General features: G+C 41.5%; 1 protein-coding gene across 8 annotated transcripts in view; it reads left to right on the forward strand.

The window, feature by feature from the left end:
* SAMD12 (sterile alpha motif domain containing 12) overlaps positions 1-19,365 on the forward strand; it is a 162,056-nt gene that overhangs the window by 59,637 nt on the left and 83,054 nt on the right. For all 8 annotated transcript variants that reach the window (XR_014942459.1, XM_085537029.1, XM_085537026.1 and 5 more), the window contains one exon: positions 18,502-18,642. Coding sequence is in view for 7 of the 8 variants with exons in the window: in XM_085537029.1 (XP_085393155.1) it covers positions 18,502-18,642 (141 nt within the window). In the remaining variant the exon portion in view is untranslated. The remainder of the gene's footprint in view (positions 1-18,501; positions 18,643-19,365) is intronic.

Here is a 19,365-nt window from a genome sequence, read left to right on the forward strand (position 1 = left end):
AGTGAATGCTTTCGCAAGCTAGGAGTCAGATAGCGGCTCTGAAATGCTGCAAGTCCTGAGATGCTGCCCTTGTCTCTAAGTGCAGATGTTCTTCTTGTCTGCATGTGTGCAGGTGTAAGTCAGGACCTGGCATTGTATTTTTTTCTAACCTCTTCCATCAGCACCTCAAGGTGAACTTCTTGCAGTGGTCAGTATGGTGCTCGAAGGCCTAACAAAAATACCTATGGTGAATCTTAAAACTTACTCTGGGAAATATCAATAAGTGTGTTTCTTATTAACAGCCTTGTGAAATTCAGGAAACACAGCTAAAGCAAAATTTAATAAAATTGCTTGTAGACACTAAAGATTTCCTCAGACATGTCTTTCCCATCACTCTTCCTTGATTCCACAGCTGAAATAACCGTAGTATTTAACAGTTTAGAACAGGTAAGAAATAGCAGAGGAAATCCTTTCCAACTGCTCTGACTTGTGCCAATGGACATTCAGGAACTCACAAGGGAGGAAATAATATTGTCTCACCTCTGAACCTCTGGTTTCTGAAAAAACAGCTTATGGTTTGCTGTGGTAGTGGAGCTGGTGGGGTTTTACAATGGAACTAGTGGCCCTGTAATATTGCTGTTTTGATGTCTGATGTTTCCACAAGCATCTTCTGGCACTAAGACTAATTGGCATGGAATGGCTCACACCCATTCTGCTAAGGGCTTTAGCTTTTTACAGTGGCTGTATTCACACTAATTTGTACTTGTTCCTGAATTGTATCTGGGAGTTCTTGGCAAAGTGTTTATTGGCCCAGGCCAGAATCGTCCTAGGAACCCTTGGAGCAATCTGATACTGGAAATGGCAGTGCCTGGACAACTGTAGTACTGTTTAACTAACCGAGAAGCACATTCTTGGAGCCAGCCATGCCCTGGTTTTCAGAGTGTGTAATATTGAGTGATTGGGCTGAAAAAAAAAAGCTCTGTTTCACAAGCTTAATAGTCCTCACCTTCTGCAGTTATAAACTTGCTAGCCATTGCACTCCCAGCACAGAAATCCAGTGCTTGGATGCTACCACTGAGGGATACTGTAAATGGTGTTCACTAGTATGTGAACAATTTTGAGTGAGGTTCCAACTATCTTGGTATTTCTTCACCTACCTCCACAGTTTGTGTGTTTCAATTCAATATATCGATACGCAAATTACGTAAGATTCTTGTTTTTGCTTGCTGTGAGTTTTGACCTTGCACTTGCTATTGAAATTCAGGCAGCTGGGTTTTTAGTGCTACTCTATAGAGAGTCACTGAGGCTGGAAGGCAGCTCTGGAGGTCATCAGGCCTGCTGAAAAGGACCTAGAGGTCCATGAGCCAGCAATGTGCCCTCACAGCCCAGAAAACCAACCATATTTTGGGCTGCATAAATAGAACAGTGGCCCGAAGGGCAAGGGAGGTGATCCTGCCCCTTTGCTTTGCTCTGGTGAAAGCTCACCTGCACTACTGCATTCATATGTGGAGTCCTCAGTACAGGAGTAATGTAGACCTGTTGGAGCGCATCCAGAGGAGGGCCACAAAAATGATTCAAGGGATGGAATACCTCCCCTACAAGGACAGGCTGAGAATTGGGGCTGTTTGATCTGGAGGAGAGAAGGAGTTGGACTACAAGACCTATAAAAGTGCCTTTGAACTCAAATGATTCTGCAGTTCTATGATCTTGCTCAGCCCCCTGTTCAGTGCAGGGACAGCCGGAGCAAGTCCCCAGGTCTGCACTCCATCAGGTCTGCAGCCTCTCTTGACACCTGTTCTAGTGCTTAACCACAGTCATGATAAACTTCTTATTTCTTCTTATATTTAAGTGGTGCTTCCTGTGGTTGGGTTTGTGCTTTTTATCCCCTCCATTAGACATTTACATACATTGAAAAGTCCCAGCTGCTGAACCTATAGGCTGAACAGTCCCAGCTATCTCAGCCTCTCTGCATCTGACAGGTATTCCAGTTTGTAATCATCTCTATGGCTCTATTTGCTGGACTTGCTCCAATATGCCCATCTCTGTCATGTACTGGGAAGCCCAGCACTGAATGCAGCACCCAGATTTATCTCACGAGGGCTGAGCAGAAGTGAAGGATCTCTCCTCTTCGTATGCTGGTAGTGTTTAGCTTAATGCAGCCCAGGATATTGTTAGCTCCTTCACTGCAAGGGCACGCTGTTGGCTAAGGACCTCAGGTTCTTTTCTTGTTAGTTTAATAACAAAAATGTTTCCTACAGCACTGTAAATGGACCTTATATGATCTCCTCCTTATCGTTTAAGTAGCACCTGGCTGCTGAGAGCAAAAGACAACATCTTGAGGATAAGAATCAGAGTGTCTATGGCTCTCTGTATGTTGCAGACAGAATCTTGGCCTGCCCATCTTCAGAGGTCATCAGAAAATTGCTTAGGAGCAGACTGGAAATAACTTGAATTAGATCGCCTTCTCATGCAACTGTGCTGAAGGATTTGTAGTTGATACTTCAACCTATAGACACCTGCAATCCTACTTAACTACCCTGTCTGATTTACTTTTGGGGTATTGGCAAAATTTCACACTGTCAGTGCTCACGTGGCTAATCCATGGTACATGGCATATTTCTTAACCAGGGAAGCTTTGCAATATGAGAAAGCTGTGGAAAATAATTTGTTACAGCAGGAAGAAAATGGAAAAAAACTAGTGAGAAAAAGGGAACATAAAGTGGTTCATGAAGAAGACTCAAAGGAGAACGTTACAGAGAAAATAAAATTGAATTGAGCAAAGAGTATTTACAGATATGAGCATGTGGTTTAGAGTTTTAATTATACACTGAAAGATTAAGCAAATAATTTCTTAGTATCTGTTTTTGCTTTTTTAGGTGCCTAATGCTGCTGTTCAAAGCTTGCTATATGAATATTGTTACTTGCTAGAGTTTCACATGCAAGTGTCTTCAACCAAGGAAACAGTATTGAGCCTTAATGTTCATTTATCATGTAGAAACGAGAAATTGTATTTCATGCACAACCAAAACTACTTTTGAAGCTTACCCTGAAATGATTTGGCTTTTATACTGAAGACTATGTACGAGCAAATAAGTGGAGATGAAGATAAACAACTTCGTACTTCATTAAGGGTTAAATTTATGATTCATTATTACTTCTGAGAAAATAGTTATGGCTTAGGAAAGTTTTGTTGGGCTGAAAATGTATTTCTTTCTTTTGTTCTCTCTGTATAAACCCATGGAAAAAAGGTTTTTTATTTTTGTGTCCAAGTTCTGATATAGAATAGAATCATTGGAGTTGGAGGGGACTCTTAAAGGTCGTCTAGTCCAATGCTCCTGCAACAAACAGGTACACCTACAGCTAGAGCAGGTTGCTCAGAGTCCTGCCCAGACTGACCTTGAAAGTCTCCATGGGTCAAAATATGAGGGGATGCATCCCACTTGAACCTGCCAGAAGAGTCATTCTTTGTACCAGGACAGTGCCTGGCCATAGATTTAACAAAGTGCAGATTCTGTAAGTAAAGCCACTGTGTTCAGTGTGTTGTCTGTTCCTTTGGCCTGTTTAGATAGCTGCTTTTCAGTATTACCATTGGAAATTTCTGTGATTATAGTTTCCAATTTTACTCCTCTGTATAAATTGTTATTTGTAAATTATTCATATGGGCTGTAATACATTCACTAGTCACAGTTGTTGCTTTTCCTCTAATCTGATTTTGTTGATCAGAGTTTTTTGAACTCAGTGCCTCTTTAGTCTTAAAGATAGATCATGCCATGTGTTCAAATGGTTCCTCTCTGTGTACTCCTTTATTAAAAACAAGGTGTAACTGAAAATTCATACATAATGCAGTGCTTAAATGTTTGCTGATCTGCAATGAAAGCTGTTTTTGAAAGAGAAGAATTTCACTTATGGTGGAAAGAAAACTCAATGAAGTAATCAAAAAGACGATACAGTATAAAACCAAAGTGAATTTCTTGAGTTCTGGGGGTTGCCTAGTACTTGTTTGGTTTACATATAGATTTTTCTTGCTCTTACTCTTTCCCACACTTATTTCTGAGGCCTGTTGGAGTGCTGCATTTCATGCAGAGATAAAGAGCCCCCTAGTACTGCAACCTTCCTTCTGTAGTGACTGCAGTAACCTAAACTCCTCTGAACTGCCTCTTCCAAATCCTTAAATTGATGGCTGAAATGAGTCCAGATTCACCCATTTCACTGCTAGTTTTCTCTGATGGTATATTATCGTCATTATAGAAATCTAATGTCTATTTTCACAGTTTAATTAGCTTATGTTTACCTAGCAGCACTTGGTTCTTCTTTTGCCCCATCTTGCTGGATCAGATTGCCTTGAGGATGGGAGAATTATTCTGCCATTTTAAAATCACTGCTGAGGTTCCTCTCACAAGCAGCTCTAGGTATTGCTGTAATCACTGGAAGCCATCCACTGACTTTAGACTCGGCTGAAACTCAAATAGGCCAACAGCATTTGTGCTAACTGTCCCCTAAATGACAGGTTTTTGAGGCTGGGTGTGTTTTTGGGAAGTTCTGCTACATTCTCACTTTGCTCTGAAGCTCATTTCCAGACATTTTACCACTGAGTCCCAGCTAGGTACACACAGACCCAGCTGCAGCCCTTGGCATTTCAGGGCCTACGTGTGGTGCTCCAGCAGAAGCATGTCTGGCTTCCTCCTCAGCATGAGGGATTTCAGATCCTGCCCCCAGTCTTGTGGCCTGTCCCGGCCTCCTCTAGTTTTACTGGGGGTGGGGAAGGGAGTGTGTGCAGCCACATGGACGTTCCCCAAGGACTGGAACTTGGGCCTTCAGGGCCTGGCCTTGGAAATGGGCTGGGGGCAAGCAGTGAAACCCAGCAGCTGACAGATGTTGTGTCCTTCTGTCTCGTGTACAGCATCCCAAATGCACTGCCGGCAAGGCCACCTTTCCTCTGTCATGGAGTAGCATGATGATATGTCATAGGGCCCAGTTGTTTACAGATTAAATATAACAAATGACTTAGGTATTATTTCTGATCCAAAATGTCTGTGGTCCCTAGTCTTTTGTAAGTCAAGTACTAAGCAGGAGGAATAGACAAGCAGAATAAAATCCTGATGTCCTGATTCACCTCACAGCTACAGTAATAAAAGCTGGAAGAAATGCAAAGGAGCTCTGCAAAGTTTATCACGTCACCGAACCAGCAATGCAGCAAGAGATTAGTATCTGTCTCTGTAAGGTTGTGTACATAATGGACTGGAGGTGACAGTTACACTAGGAAAATTATTGTCCCATAGATTATAAAATGGTTAGCACAAACTACAAGTTAAGGGCCCATGAAAGGTGGAACATGCAGCTTGGCAGGTGCCAGGCTTCTGGTTAAGATTCCCCTAAGAGGAATAGCAGTGAACTCGGAGAGATGTGACCGATTCTTCAGGCTAGGAGGATTGAAACAGGCTACACTGCTTGACCCATGAGCATGCTGCTTTTAATTTTCCATTTTTATTAACATTAATTATTAACATCATGAATATTAACATAAAACCTTCCTCAATTTCATTTTTTATTTAAAAAATTGAGGGTAAAGCCAGAACAGGCATGGACGAAAGCACCACTGAAAGCTGCCTGGAGTGGTGTGGAGCAGAGGAGAGCTACAGATACCGACCAGGAAATGTATGATCTTCAGCACTGGGATTTCAAAGCTTATTTTAATATTTAACAAAATTTTTATTTTAAACTTCCCCCCCTCCCCCCAGCAAAGCAGTGATTGGAAATTATTAATAGAAATTTTGAGTTCTCAAATTTGGGTCTGGAACTCGTGATGGCCAACAGAGCTTTCATTATGCAGTACAGTAAGCTGTCTGATCACATCATGTAGGCCCTCCTTACTTCCCGCAAGTTTGGCGTTAAGAGAAACTCAGAGAATGAATTAAACATTTTCCAAATACCACTCTTCCATGTAGATTTTTGTGTGATTGCTGTATGCCAGAGCAATCAAGAGAAAGAAGGGCCCGCTATTCCCAGCATCACAGAATGGCTGAGATGGTCCCAAAGACTGCCATTGAGGTGTTGCCAAAACATGGAAGATAGTGCATAAAAGTAGATTGTCTTTCTTTATCCTTCCACATATTGCATACTGAAGAATTGTGACCTTGGTGCGTGTTTTGTGGCCTAACAACTTTGAGTTATTGATTGAAATGCTCAATAGCAAATTAAAGCAAGGAACAATATTTACTGACAATTTCTGTCCCTTGGATTGTAGGAGAAAGCTCCCAGAGCCTGGTCTTCAGCCATGTTAGTGTTATTAATGTAGTTTAAAGAGCTCAATGGGTACATGGCTATGACAGGAATAGGTGTTATTCCCCATTTCATGAAATTGCAGCTTTCTTTATTTCGCGTGCACTCTGTGGGGCCTGCCCCCTTTGTTACATGAGCACAGCAGTTCTAGGCAGAACTGCAGAACCACTTTTGCTTTAGAAATGTCAAAAGGTAAGGCAGCTTTCTGTGTAGTTTCAGGAGCTGACACTTCAAGAGTTAAGTGTTGGTTTTGTGTGTGTGTGTGGTTACTATTTTCCTTGTGGTATTAGATTACCCTTCTTTTTTTCTGGAAAAAAAAGTGATTTTTCTAAGGTTCACCATTAGGAGTTACAGGAAAAGGCTCCTATCTGAGTTTCCTATAAAGAATTCAGTCAATTCTAATGCTTCCCAAATTGGTTTGCCCTTTTGTAATCTGCTCTGTGTAGAAGCTGTGCATTATAATATATGAATGTGTGTTTACTCCTGAATAAATTAACAGCAGTTTTTCCAGCAGGCATGATCTAATGTGATTTTTTGTAATTAATAAAGAATCTAATGCATAATGGGTTGCACAGTGAGAAATGTTGGCTTAATAAGGAGTTAAAGAACTGTGTGTCCTGCTGATGGTAGACAAAATCAAAGGTGTTGACAGATTCACTTACTCCATTAAAAGCAAAAGAGACCTTGAGGTTGTTTGTTTGAATAGAGGGACCATAAATCTAGCACACTGATACTAGCAAACAATAGTCCTGGATTTTCTTTCTTAAAAACAGTATGAGATGCAATGTAATAGAAGTGCATTATATCATGCCTTTATATCTTTATATATAGCTGTAGATAATATATAATTTTGTATGGCCAGGAAGTAGGTTGTCGAATGCATATGCAACAAGCAATGTGGATTTATAGACTGCTTGCTAAAGGTTTACATTTATCCTTAATTTACTTTGTGGGTCCTACCGGGTCCTTCCTGAGAGCACTAAAAATGGTTGTCTTGCGTTTTACAGTATGTTTGAAAAGTAGTGTAATATGATTTGTGCCTGAATTTGTATTTCAGAAGGGAATTCAACTTATTATTTCCTCCTATTAAAATCATCAGGTCCCAAATATGTTCAGCTGAGAAACAGAACTGTCTAACAGTCTTTTACCCAAGACTTGTAAGGAATCAATATAGTTCCCATCAGTACAGTAAATTACTTACTGAATCACTTCCAGTAATCATGGTGCACATTTCTCATTAACTCCTTCCTTTCTCTGTATAAAACCATTATTTTCTTAAAGTTCTTTCGGAGTCTGTGTAACCCTTTAGACATTAGGGTCCAACATGTCATAATAAGGCTGCGACATATAAGAATGTTTGATTCTGCCCACTAGACAGCACCCAATTAAAATACTTTCTTGAAATGTTGTGGATTAATCAAGCAACAGGAATTGTGGAGTTGCGCTTTGTTGTTCTTTTCTTTAAATGGGAGGATTTGGGAGACAGGAGACTCTCATTTCTGGAGAGGGAGTCTTATTTTTAGCATTGCTTTTGAGGATATCTGAACTGTTTTGAGGTGCTTGTCTGAAAGGAAGCCTCTCTCTACCAGGGACAGTGCAGGCGTATAGTACTGACTTCAAGAAGTTCTTGTACTTTTAAAATGCAATCCTTAAAACTAATATCCATGACCCATAGGACTCTTTTAATTGAGTATTCTTACATGAATTCACCATATTGCTGGCTAGTTGATTTCTTTCAACGGCATAATTATAACTGAGAAGGTGGACCTGCTGGAGCCTGGTAATGGGATGTAGCAGCTCCCATGGCTGTGGTAGCTGGGGAGAAACAGGTGGAAGGTCACTGACTGGGAGAGCCATGGAAAAACAGAGTGCAACAAAGATATCACCTAAGATGGCTCATTTTCAGAGAACTTTGAGGACGAGAAGATATGTAGCTCACAGAACTGGCTCAGAACTAGGAAAATAGAAATTACAAAATTATTTGTGCGGTTCTGGAGGGAATTGAGAAAGGCAGTGCTAACGTGAGCTTCTCAGACTTATTACTTAATAAGTCCACTTCTTAAGTTTGTCAAAAAGAGATTTAGAAACAATTTCATATCTTGGTTGCTGCTAATTTTGTATGTGAAAATGCAATTGTGTTAAAGATTGTGTTATTTTTCATCCATATCCTGCGCATGCTTGCAGCTCCAAGTACAGAGGAAGAGCAGGAAGAAGCAGGAGAACTGTGACTTGAGAGGGTCTTTATGGAAATAAACTAGTTTTATTGTAGACTTGATGGCAGCAGTAACAATAGTCATCTTTTTCTCTTGTCAGAACAATAAACTGAGATGATGTGAAAAGAAAGGATGCAGATAATATTCAGAAAGAGTCTTTGTTTACACAGGACTTTTTTTGAATTTAATCAGACATTAATTGACCAGTATGACAGTGTTTGCTTTCATAACCTTTACTATAGAGCTGGCCTCATCCAAGATCCAACAAATAATGAATGATAAAGAGACAGGAAGTCATCTTACACTTGTTTGATGATGTTAACAAATAAAGGCAAGTCCAAAGCTAGTTTGATACGTGAGCAAATCTAAAATGTCTTCCTGTGCTGTTGTGCTCTTCCACTGAAGGAATATTGGGAGTGTGGGCCTCTCCATTCCAGTGACTTACCATAAGCTAATTCCTGCAGCTTCATGGAGGTGTGCTGCTTTACATATGCATATCGGTTGAAGAGTTTCCCTTGGTCCTTCTGTTCCGCATCATTTAAAGCTATTCTCTCCACTACTTTATTCCATTACTAACATCCCGTATGTCTCCTATCCATGTAAGTAGGTCTGCAGTTGAGAGGTGTTAATTGTATCAGAAGTACCCAGCAGCTACTGATGGCAATTTTGGGAAAAAAACTGTCCTTTGTCTATGCTGATAGTTACCCCTTTGCTAGTACACAGATTGATGAAGTGTTTGTTTCAGTGATAATTCGGATAGAATATATGTATATGTATATAGTTTTTACTTCTGAAGCAATTGAATCTTTCCTAGTGGGATTCTAGTTGGGCAAATTGCAGTTTACCTACAGTCTGCACCTGTCTCTGGGCTAAAATAATGAATAAGACAAGCCAGATCTTACTGCTTTTGCAAGAAAAGCTGTGAATTTGCCACAAGGCATTGATGATGAAGCTACTGATGGGCCTGGTTGACGGGGGATGAGATGGGCACAAGAAAGAGTTGTGTGCTCTTAAATTCTTGTGTAAAAATCTGGGACTGTGTAAGATCTGATGGGTTATCAAGAACAGTGTCATTAAGTCATATCAAGTTAATTTTTAAAATATTACTAATTTTTGGGTTGTACACTTCTTTTACAAACGGTTCCTGAACCCATCTTCCTTAATTGTGTTCATGTCCATCTGTCCTTTATTTAACTAACTTTTGGTTTAACAGTTCTCTTTCCCTGATATTCGTCTTCCTCCACTGCCATCGTGAGGCTGTTTTCGTTCTGTAGGTGGCTTTACATTTTTCAAGCCTCCTCGCATGAAATAATTACACCATTCCTCACTATGAAGTCATAGCCTCTCTCTGTGTCTGTTCTTGTTTGAATTCCTCTTTCCTGAGTGTGTGATGAGAATTTTATGCTGTCTCACCAGCACTTGAACAATGGTATTAATGTCTCTATCTCTGTCATGGAAATTTCTTACCTGCTAAGTCCTATGAGGCTTGTTTTTAAGCACTGAAGTGAAGAGAAGCAAACAAAAGGAAAGCTGTGATCAGACCATTTCAAACCCAGTGAACTAGAATTGTGAATGTTAGTCGAACCAAAGAGATAAATAAAAAAAGAAAGTCTGAATTTGTTCTGTGCAGAAACCAGAGAGACAGATTATTACCAATTAAGAATATTCTCTAATGTCAACAACATAAAATAGTGTTTCTAGCCTGTAAATATTTTTTCAAGTTTTCAGCTTGGATAACTTATTGCTTAGTGTTCCTGTTTTTCTAGGTTTGTTAGGCGTGTCCATCCATAAAAGTGATCAAAAGGCATATGACAGAGGCTTAGAAATCATGGAAGGAACAGACAAACTGGCTGTGGAATTGTTCACCAAATACTATAACACATAAACTAGGGAACTCTTGAAGAAGTTAGTAAGAAATCAATATAAAACAGGTGAAAATGGACAGCAAGCTTCTCAAATTTGCTACCCCAGCAGGCTGCAGAGGCACACAGTGTCAGCAGGATTGAAAAGACAAATTTATGGACATGAAGACAGTAAGTAGGTGCTAAAAATGAGGTACTCGCTATTATCCCTAGTGTAACAGTTTTGGATGCTGGCAAAGTACAAGAGGAATTACTTCAGAAAGTAACACTCCCAGCAGCTCTGCCTTAACTCGTCTCCTACTGCCACTCTGAATACAAAGCTGAATGAGCTGCTGGTCTGGCAGTAGGGAGTTTTTAATGTGTTTGTGTTCTCTGTCTTTTTCTTTCTTTCTCAGTTGAATTCTGTGCTCTGTGGTAAGTAAGCTGAATATCTTGTCTTGATATTCATTTATGCCTATCAGGGTAGTCAGGAGACAAGACCACCTTTGTTTGCCACGTTTTAAACACATTGTTCCCCTCTTGGTTTGTCATCTTCATCAGTGGTAATTAGTCATAATTCTTCAAGGTTTTGAGTGAGACCAAATTTATTCTGTCTGCTCTCATCTTTCTGCATTTCTTCAGTTCTTTCCACACTTTTAAAATAAATCCTTTCTTATTCATTCTTCTTCATTACAAGTATGCTTTCAAGACTTCTAGCATGGTCTCCCTCTAGATGTCTGTGAACTGGCAGTCAATGAGGCCTCACAGGCTCAGGGAAAAGAAGCCGTAAGCTCTACCAGTGAGGGGAGGTATGAACATTTCTTATTAGGTACAGCAGACTGCACCACATTCCTTGCTCTAGGGCCAATGCCAACCTCATTGGACCAATGCTTATACTCCTATTAATGTTTTGTGGCACGCAATGTTTCTCCCTCCATTCAAATTTTCATCTAATCCCAGATTGATCAAATGAGATCTGCAACAGCTAAGTCGTATTAGAAGAAATTAGGCCATCAATCCATTATTAAGCTGGAAAATATTTTATGTTCTGCAGCTGCCCTCAGGGTGTCTCAGAAGATTCCACAGCTGCACTTCCCTGAATGTGAGAGGTCTGAGTTTTAGGTGCTAAAAGATGCATAGAGATACTAAGAGCGATTATTTTTTTTTTTAAAGCGTCTGGTTCCCTGCTGTGCAATTAATGAGAGCCAAGATGTAGGTGTTTGCAACAACAATCTGTATTGTTTTGTTGGCCAAGAAGCTTTTGGAAAAAAAAAAAATAAAAATTTGGTTTAATCAATGCGTGTAGGTACTGCTTATATATAAAACAGCCTTTAAAGAGGTAGCACTTGTTCTTTAGTTTGGAGAAGTGTTCCTGGAATGTAAGTAAAGTTTCTTTTCTCGTGTCCTAGCAGAGATCAGTGTAAACTGTTTGAAAAACCTTATGCTTATTATGGGTACTGCTCTTGATAATATATTCTGTCCAACATGTTCTGAAAATTAATATTCTAGCCCCAATATTTACTGTATAGCAGTCTATTTTGTCTCTGATGCTTGCCAAAATGACCATCTTTTGTGTATTCTTATTCATTTTCTCTATTAGTCTGCTCTTTTCCAATGAAATTAGATCCTAATCTTGAGATCCTTCACAAAGGCAGAATCACAGCAGCAGAGAATAGCTGGATTTGAAAGGCACTTCTGGCAACCATCTTATCCTGTCCCTGTGCTCAAAGCAGGGGCAACTACAGCTAGGTGCTCAGAACCACATTAAGTTTTTTGCATTTCCAAAGACAGAAACTTCTCAGTCTCTCTGGGCAACTGGGTTCAGGTTCAGTAATCCTTGCAGAGTCCTTAACACCTTCAGATATCTACAGTTACAGGAAGTAAGATAGTGAAACATCTGAAATCCTTAGCTGATTGCCAGGGCCTTGGCCTTTGTAACTAGCTGGCTTTGGTGATTGTGATCCAGTCATCAACTGTACCTTTTTGAAGGCATGACTGAGTTGCAGTATAGTAAGTTATTCAGTTCTTTTTGAATACCTTTTTGAAGGCATGACTTAGTTGCAGTATAGTAAGTTATTCAGTTCTGGCTTGGATTTTGTTGTTTTGAATGTTGAGGGAAGATGGTATGGAGAGGACTGGATTATCTTAGTTCAGGTCACTTCCTACATTCTGGAAATGTCAACTGCAGCCTTTGGATATTTGCCTTCTTGCTTCATCACTGCCTGAGGAGGTCACATTGGATTTGGTGCAAGAAGGAGTTAACTTAAGGCAGCTTGTAAAAGCTGCTGCAAACAGTATGAGTCAAAGACAATTTTTTCCAATGGCATTGCACTTTGAGCCAAAGCCGCAGAAGAACTGGCATGCCAGGAGCTGAAAAGAGACGTCTCTGTGTTGTGCATACTCAACTTCCAAAGGCAGTGACTCGAGAGAAAACTGCTTTGAATGTGAAATAAGGAGGTGCCTGGGGGAAGTAAAGAGTAGTGACTATATCCATGGCCCAAAAGAGGTGGGCTACACTGATGAGATGCATGGCTTTTTTCTGTCCTTTCATATTATTGCTGCTGACTCGCTGCCCTAAGATGACATGGGTGTTGTCACTCTTTAAACTAATGATTTGTTTATTTTTTGTTTGCTTTCAGCTACTAGATTGACATTACAGACCATACTGCTAGACTGCTGTACATCCATTGTAAATTGCTTTAAGATGTTTTAGTGTGATAAGGTGATATAAAAATTGAAGTCATTATTACTATCTCTATCACCAGGGGAATTGGACAGCTGGCATTGATCTGTAAGGAACTAATTTCCATAGTTTGCTATTACATTAACCCATAGAATTCTTCTTGTTTATGGTTTCAAAGAAAAAATTCCTAATCAAAAGGTCATCATCTTCCATAGTATTGAGTGCAAGAGAGACAAGGAAGGGCAGAAAATGCATGAACCCTGTCATTTTTCATTTACTCAGTAAGATCTAGTGTGGTTAATAATAAATCCCTGTACTTAACATTACATCATAGCAAGATCCTACCAACCACTTCACAGAACTACTTCTGAGTGAAATCTAGCAGTAGTGAAAGGGATGGTGCTAGTTACTTGGTTTGGGGCAAATATTATGTGTCTTCACTTTATCTTTAATTAAAATAATCATAAAAATTCTGTACCCATGTTGCTGTTTTATAAAGAAAGAGATTAATTAAGGGCTTTATCTTGCTGTGTTAAGTAACACTTTGCGATGAGCTAAATAGCACCATTCTTCCAAAAGCCCCAGTAATGTCAGCAGAGAGGCTACTGTGTTGAGGAGGGAGGAAGTTGTTCCTTACAGTTCTCTTCCGCTTTCAGAATAAAAAGTCTGAAAAGAATCAAGGAAGGGATTTTTAGTAATTAATAATGCCTGCAGTCAGAACTGCAGGAGGTAAAGTGTTGAGACTGCTTAAAAAAATGAACCAGGCAATGTGCTGTTTCACTGTGGTATCAGTGAAGCTCGGTGTGCTTTGGTAGTCTTGGCCATGGCATCTTTGGACAGGCACATATATGCATGGGGGATCTAGGAGCAGTGGAGGGCCACAGGACACTCCTCTGTGTAATGTCTCACGGCACTGGGGAAGGTGAAAGAGAGGATTTTTTTTCCTAAGGTAAAACTGCTTGATGGTTTGGTTTTCTGTTTGGTCCAAAGATAGTGTTAGTGTCTTTAGTGCTGGGTCAGCCAGTGTGCTGCCTTCCTTCTCTGTATTCATGGCATGGCAGTGTCCTAAAGATGGAGTCAGAGTTCTCTAGCAGAATCAGGGGAGAGTGGATTGGTTGATTATTTTTTTAAATTTCTACAGTGTGCGTGGGAGAAGATAAGTCATGGATAGTGAATTATTGCCTGCAAGGACTAGAACTGGGCAATCTTTCACATAGAATCAGGGAATGGTTTGGGTTGGAAGCAATCATTAATATCACTAGTTCTGACCCCCATGCTATAGGCAGGGACACCTCCCAGTGGATCAGGTTGCTGAAGGCCCCGTCCATCCTGGCCTTGAATGCCTTTAGGGTGGGGACATCCACAACAGAATCACAGAATTGCAGGTGTTGGAAGGGACCTCAAGAGATCAGTGAGTCCAACCCCCATGCCAAAGCAGGTACCCTACAAGAGGTCACACAGGCAGGTGTCCAGACTGGTCATGAATATCTCCGTAGAAGGAGACTCCACAACCTCTCTGAGCATCCTGTTCCAGTGATCACCTTTACCATAAATGAAATTCTTCTTATGGTTTGGAATGTTCCAGTTTTAGGTCATTACTTCTCTCGCTACACACAACCAAGAAGAGCCCAGCATTTTCCTCCCACCTCCCTTTAGATATTTATCAATATTTATCAGATCCCCTAATGGTCTTCTTTTCCCCAGGCTGAACAGACCCAGGTTACTCAACCTTTTCTCATACAGGAGATGCTCCAGGCCCTTTGTCATCTTTGTGGCCCTCCACTGGACTCCTTCTAGGAGATCCCTGTGTTCTTTGAACTGGGGAGTCCAGAACTGGACACAGTATTCTAAATGTGGCCTCACCAGGGCAGAGTTGAAGGGGAGGATCACCTCCCTTGACCCACTGGCCATGCTCTTTTTAATGCACCCCAGTACGCCATTGGTCTTTTTGGCCAGAAGGGCACACTGCTGGCTCATGACCAACCTGTTGTCCACCAGGACCTCCAGGTTCTTCTCTGCAGAGCACTTCTTCAGCAGGTCATCCCCTAATCTGTACTGATGCATGTGGTTATTCCTCTCCAGGTGCAAGATTACACTTTCTCTTGTTTAACCTCAATAGGTTCCTTCCTGCCCAATTCTCCAGTCTGTCCAGGTCTTGTTGAATGGTAGTACAGCCTTCCAGTGTGTCAGCCATTCCTGTCAGGTTTGTATCATCAGCAAACTTCCTGAGGGTGGACTCTATCCCCTCACCCATGTCATTGATGAAGATGTTGAGCAAGAGTGGACCCAGCACTGACCCCTGGGGAACTACCACTAGTTACAGGCCTCCAACTAGACTCTGGTGCTGCTGGTGACAACCCTCTGAGCTCTGCCTGTCAGCCAGTTGTCAATCTACCTCATCATCTACTTATCTATCGCACATTTCCTAAATTTTCTAACAAGGAGGCTGTGGGAGACAATGTGATATGCCTTGGTGAAGTCGAGGTAGACAACATCCAATTCTTTCTCCCCATCTACCCAACTTGTGATGAGAGCACAGAAGGCTACTAGGCTGATAAAGCATGATTTCTGCTTGGTGAATCCCTGTTAACTACGCCCTCCACATAACATTCTCTTCCAGTTAATTGGAGAGGGTATTCAGAATTCTGTCACTTTTCTAGGGTCAGAAGCTGACTGTCCTGTAGTTTCCTGGATCCTCCTTCTTGCCCTTTTTGAAGCCCGGACTGACAATTGCTATCTTTCAGTCCTCAGGCACATTGCCTGTTTGCCAAGACCTTTCAAAGTTGATAACGGTTCAGCAATCACTTCTGCCAGTTCTCTCAGTGCATTCCTTTGAGGATCATGGATTTGTGTTCATTGATTTTGGCTAGACGCTCTCTGACCAGATCCTTCCCCACCAATGAGAAGACTTCCTTTCCCCAGTCTCTCCAGGGTAGACTCTCAAGTTCATTTTTCTCCAATTTCATGACCAGGATGTTTTGTGGGACAGTGTCAAACACTTTGCATAAGTCCAGGTAGATGACACTAGTTGCTCACAGAATCATTAAGGCTAGAAAAAGCCTCAAAGATCATCTAGTCCAACCATCCATTTACCACCAGTGTTACCCACTAAACCACATTCCTTACCATGTCTACACATTTCCTGAATACCTCTAGAGATGGTGACTCCACCACCTCCCTTGGCAGCTCATTCCAATGCCTGACTACTCTTTAGGAAAAGAAGATTCTTCTAATATCCAACTTGAACCTCCCTGGCACAACTTGAGGCCACTTTGTCTTTTCATATCACTAGGTACTTGAAGAGGCTGACTAACACCTTGCCACAACTTCCTTTGAGGCAGACAGAGTGGGCAATAAGATCACCCCTGAGCCTCCTTTATTCCAGACTGAACAATCCCAGTTCCCTCAATTGCTCCTCGTAAGACTTGTACTCCAGTCACTTCACCAGCTTTATTACCCTTCTGTGGGCAGAGTCCAGGGCCTCAATGTTTTCCTTGTAGTAATGTGCCCAAAGCTGAACATGGTACTCAAGATGCAGCCTCACCAGAGAGGAGTAGGGTGTGCAGGGAGATGGTCAGATTCACTCCAACTGGCACTTGCACTACTTCTGATACAAGCCAGGATGCCATTGGCCCTCTTGGCCACCTGGGCGCACTGCTGGCTCACGTTCAGCTGAATGTTGTCCAGCACCCCCATGTCTTTTTCCTCTGCGTGGTCTTTTAGCCACTCTGCTCCAAGCCTGTAGTGTTGCCTGGCATTGTTGTAGCCAAAGTGCAGGACTCAGCACTAGGTCTCATTAAGCTTCATCCCACTGGCTTCAGCCCAGCTATCCAGCCTTTCCAGATCCCTCTGTAGGGCCTTCCTACCCTCATGCAGATCAACACTTCCTCCCAGCTTCGTGTCATCTGCAAATGTATTGAGAATGCACTCAGTCCCCTCAGTCAGGCCATCAGTAAAGATATTGAACAAGACAGGCCCCAATACTGACCCCTGGAGAACACCACTTGTGACCACTTGCCAGTTGGATTTAACTCCATTCACCACCACACTCTGGGCCTTGCCCTCTAGCCATTTCTTTACCTGGCAAAGAGTGTACCTGTCCAAGCCATGGGCTGTGAGCTTCTCTAGGAGAATAACAGACAGGGTCAAAGGCTTTGCTTAAGTCTCGGCAGACCACACCAACAGCCTTTCTCTCATCCACCAGGCAGGTCACTCGATTATAGAAGGAGATGAGGTTGGTCATGCAGAACCTGTCTTTTGTGAACCCATGCTGGCTGGGCCTGATCCCCTGGTTGCCCCACAAATGCCATGTGGTCTCACTTGAGATAATCTGTTCCATAATTTTCCCTGGCATTAAGGTCAGGCTGACAAGCCTGTACTTCCCTGGATCCTCCTTATTCTTGTAGATGAGTCACACTGGCAAGTCTCCACTCCTCTGGGATCTCTCTGGTTGACCAGGAACACTGATAGGTGATGGAAAGTGGCTTGGAAACCACCTCAGCCAGCTCCCTCAGCACCTTTGGGTGGATTCCATCTGGCCTCATGGACCCGTGACTGTCTAGGTGGAGTACAAGGTCTCCTAAATGTTTCTAGCTGAAATGTATGGGATTTATTCTTCTCCCCATACCAGACTCGCAGGTCAGGGGTAGAGTGTCCTGAGGATAACTGGTCTGACTCTCAGCAGCTTCATCTCTGAACTATCACTAAAGAGTAGTAATCGGAGTGTCAATCCAGACCAGGAAGATTTTTCATCATGTCACTGAGTTGGGCTGAAAGGGAGGCAGTACATTCCCTCTGGTTGGGGTCTTGCTGACCCATTGGGCTCTCCGTTCTCTTCAGAAGGGAGTCACCTGTGACAATTACCCTTAATTTCCTTGCCAGAGGCAGTCCTATAGTTAGGCAAATATCATTTTCAGGAATCAATTAGATATAACTGAATATGCACAATGACATGTAAGATATTATCCCCTCATCCCCCTTCTTTGCTCATTCTTTGTACTGTGTGGAGGGATTTGGAAGGCTAGATCTCTAAGTACAGGGCCCTTCTGAGAGGTGTTGCTATTAAACTGTAAACATGTCTAAATTGCAGTAATATTCATCCTCATTATACCTTAAATTGATCAAATAGCTTGAATTCACTTTCAAGTCATGTTTTTTTGACAGTATAGATGCTTGAAAATAGGTGAGGGTATATTTAGACACCTGGACCAATTGTAGACTTGTTAGGGGGACCAGCTGGCACTCAGCTACAGCAACTGGTCATCTAAAATGGTCGCAGTTGTCTATTTTACATGCCTAAAATGTCTCACAAAGCATCAAAACAATACATGAAATTAGAAGAAAGGGAAGAGTTAAACACAGATCCTTGACTGTAAGACAGTATCTAACTGATGAGACTATCACTTCAGACTGAGAATTTTTGCTGTAGGAAATTAGCCTGTCAGAGTAAGAATATTGCATTAGTGAAAATCCTTGGGTAATTTTTCTTTTTGATTCTTGCATCCAGGCCGTGCTTTGCTGAGACTTACTGACAAAAAGCTTGAACGAATGGGCATTGCCCAGGAAAGCCTGCGACAGCACATTCTGCAGCAAGTCCTTCAGCTGAAGGTGAGAGAAGAAGTCCGAAACCTCCAACTGCTTACACAAGGTATGAACAATAATTTTGGTGTGGGAAGCTATTGAGATCAGTTAGAAGTTTGCCTGAGGGTGTAAAAGGTGACTTGACATTCTAATGCAAGAAATGATGCGTGAAAATGTCTCACAGATTCCACATACTTTCCAAGTTGGAGAGAAAAGGTAAAATAACGTGTAAACAACAGAGTTGTTCAGCTGCCTGTTCTGAATGATGAGTAGGCTGTCTATAGCTTGAGAGTAGCCTTACTTAAATGTCTGCTTCCTAACATGAAAATAACTACGCGTAAAGGGTGCAAGTAGAGAACATGCTGTCTTTATAGACATTGTACGTTTTCCATTGTTTACTTTCATTATAAGATGAAAAAATAATCTCTTTAACCTCTCTTATGGTAAGAGCTGTCAGTAGAAAATTACCTGTTGGACTCAGCCTTTTGCAGGTGGTTGATTCCTTTTTCATGTTGGAGAAATTTTATTGACTTGAATAGATTTGCTTCTAATTTATGCTGATAAACAAAGCAAAACTGGGCTTGATATGGAGATCTTGGTTAGGAAGGAGACAGGCAAGCAGGAGCAACAAAAAGCTTTGTACATTTTTTCCAAATGAGGTTAAGATGTTTTATATTGACTTGCATTATTAGCACTCTATTAAGGCTTTTTAACAGCTGTGGTAACACAGAAGAAAAGCAGTCATTGTAGTAACAGCATAAAGTGACATTTATACATCTTCTAATACATA

The sequence above is a fragment of the Coturnix japonica genome, chromosome 2, assembly GCF_054131305.1.
Source record: "Coturnix japonica strain WE chromosome 2, WE-NBRP24, whole genome shotgun sequence".
NCBI lineage: Eukaryota > Metazoa > Chordata > Aves > Galliformes > Phasianidae > Coturnix > Coturnix japonica.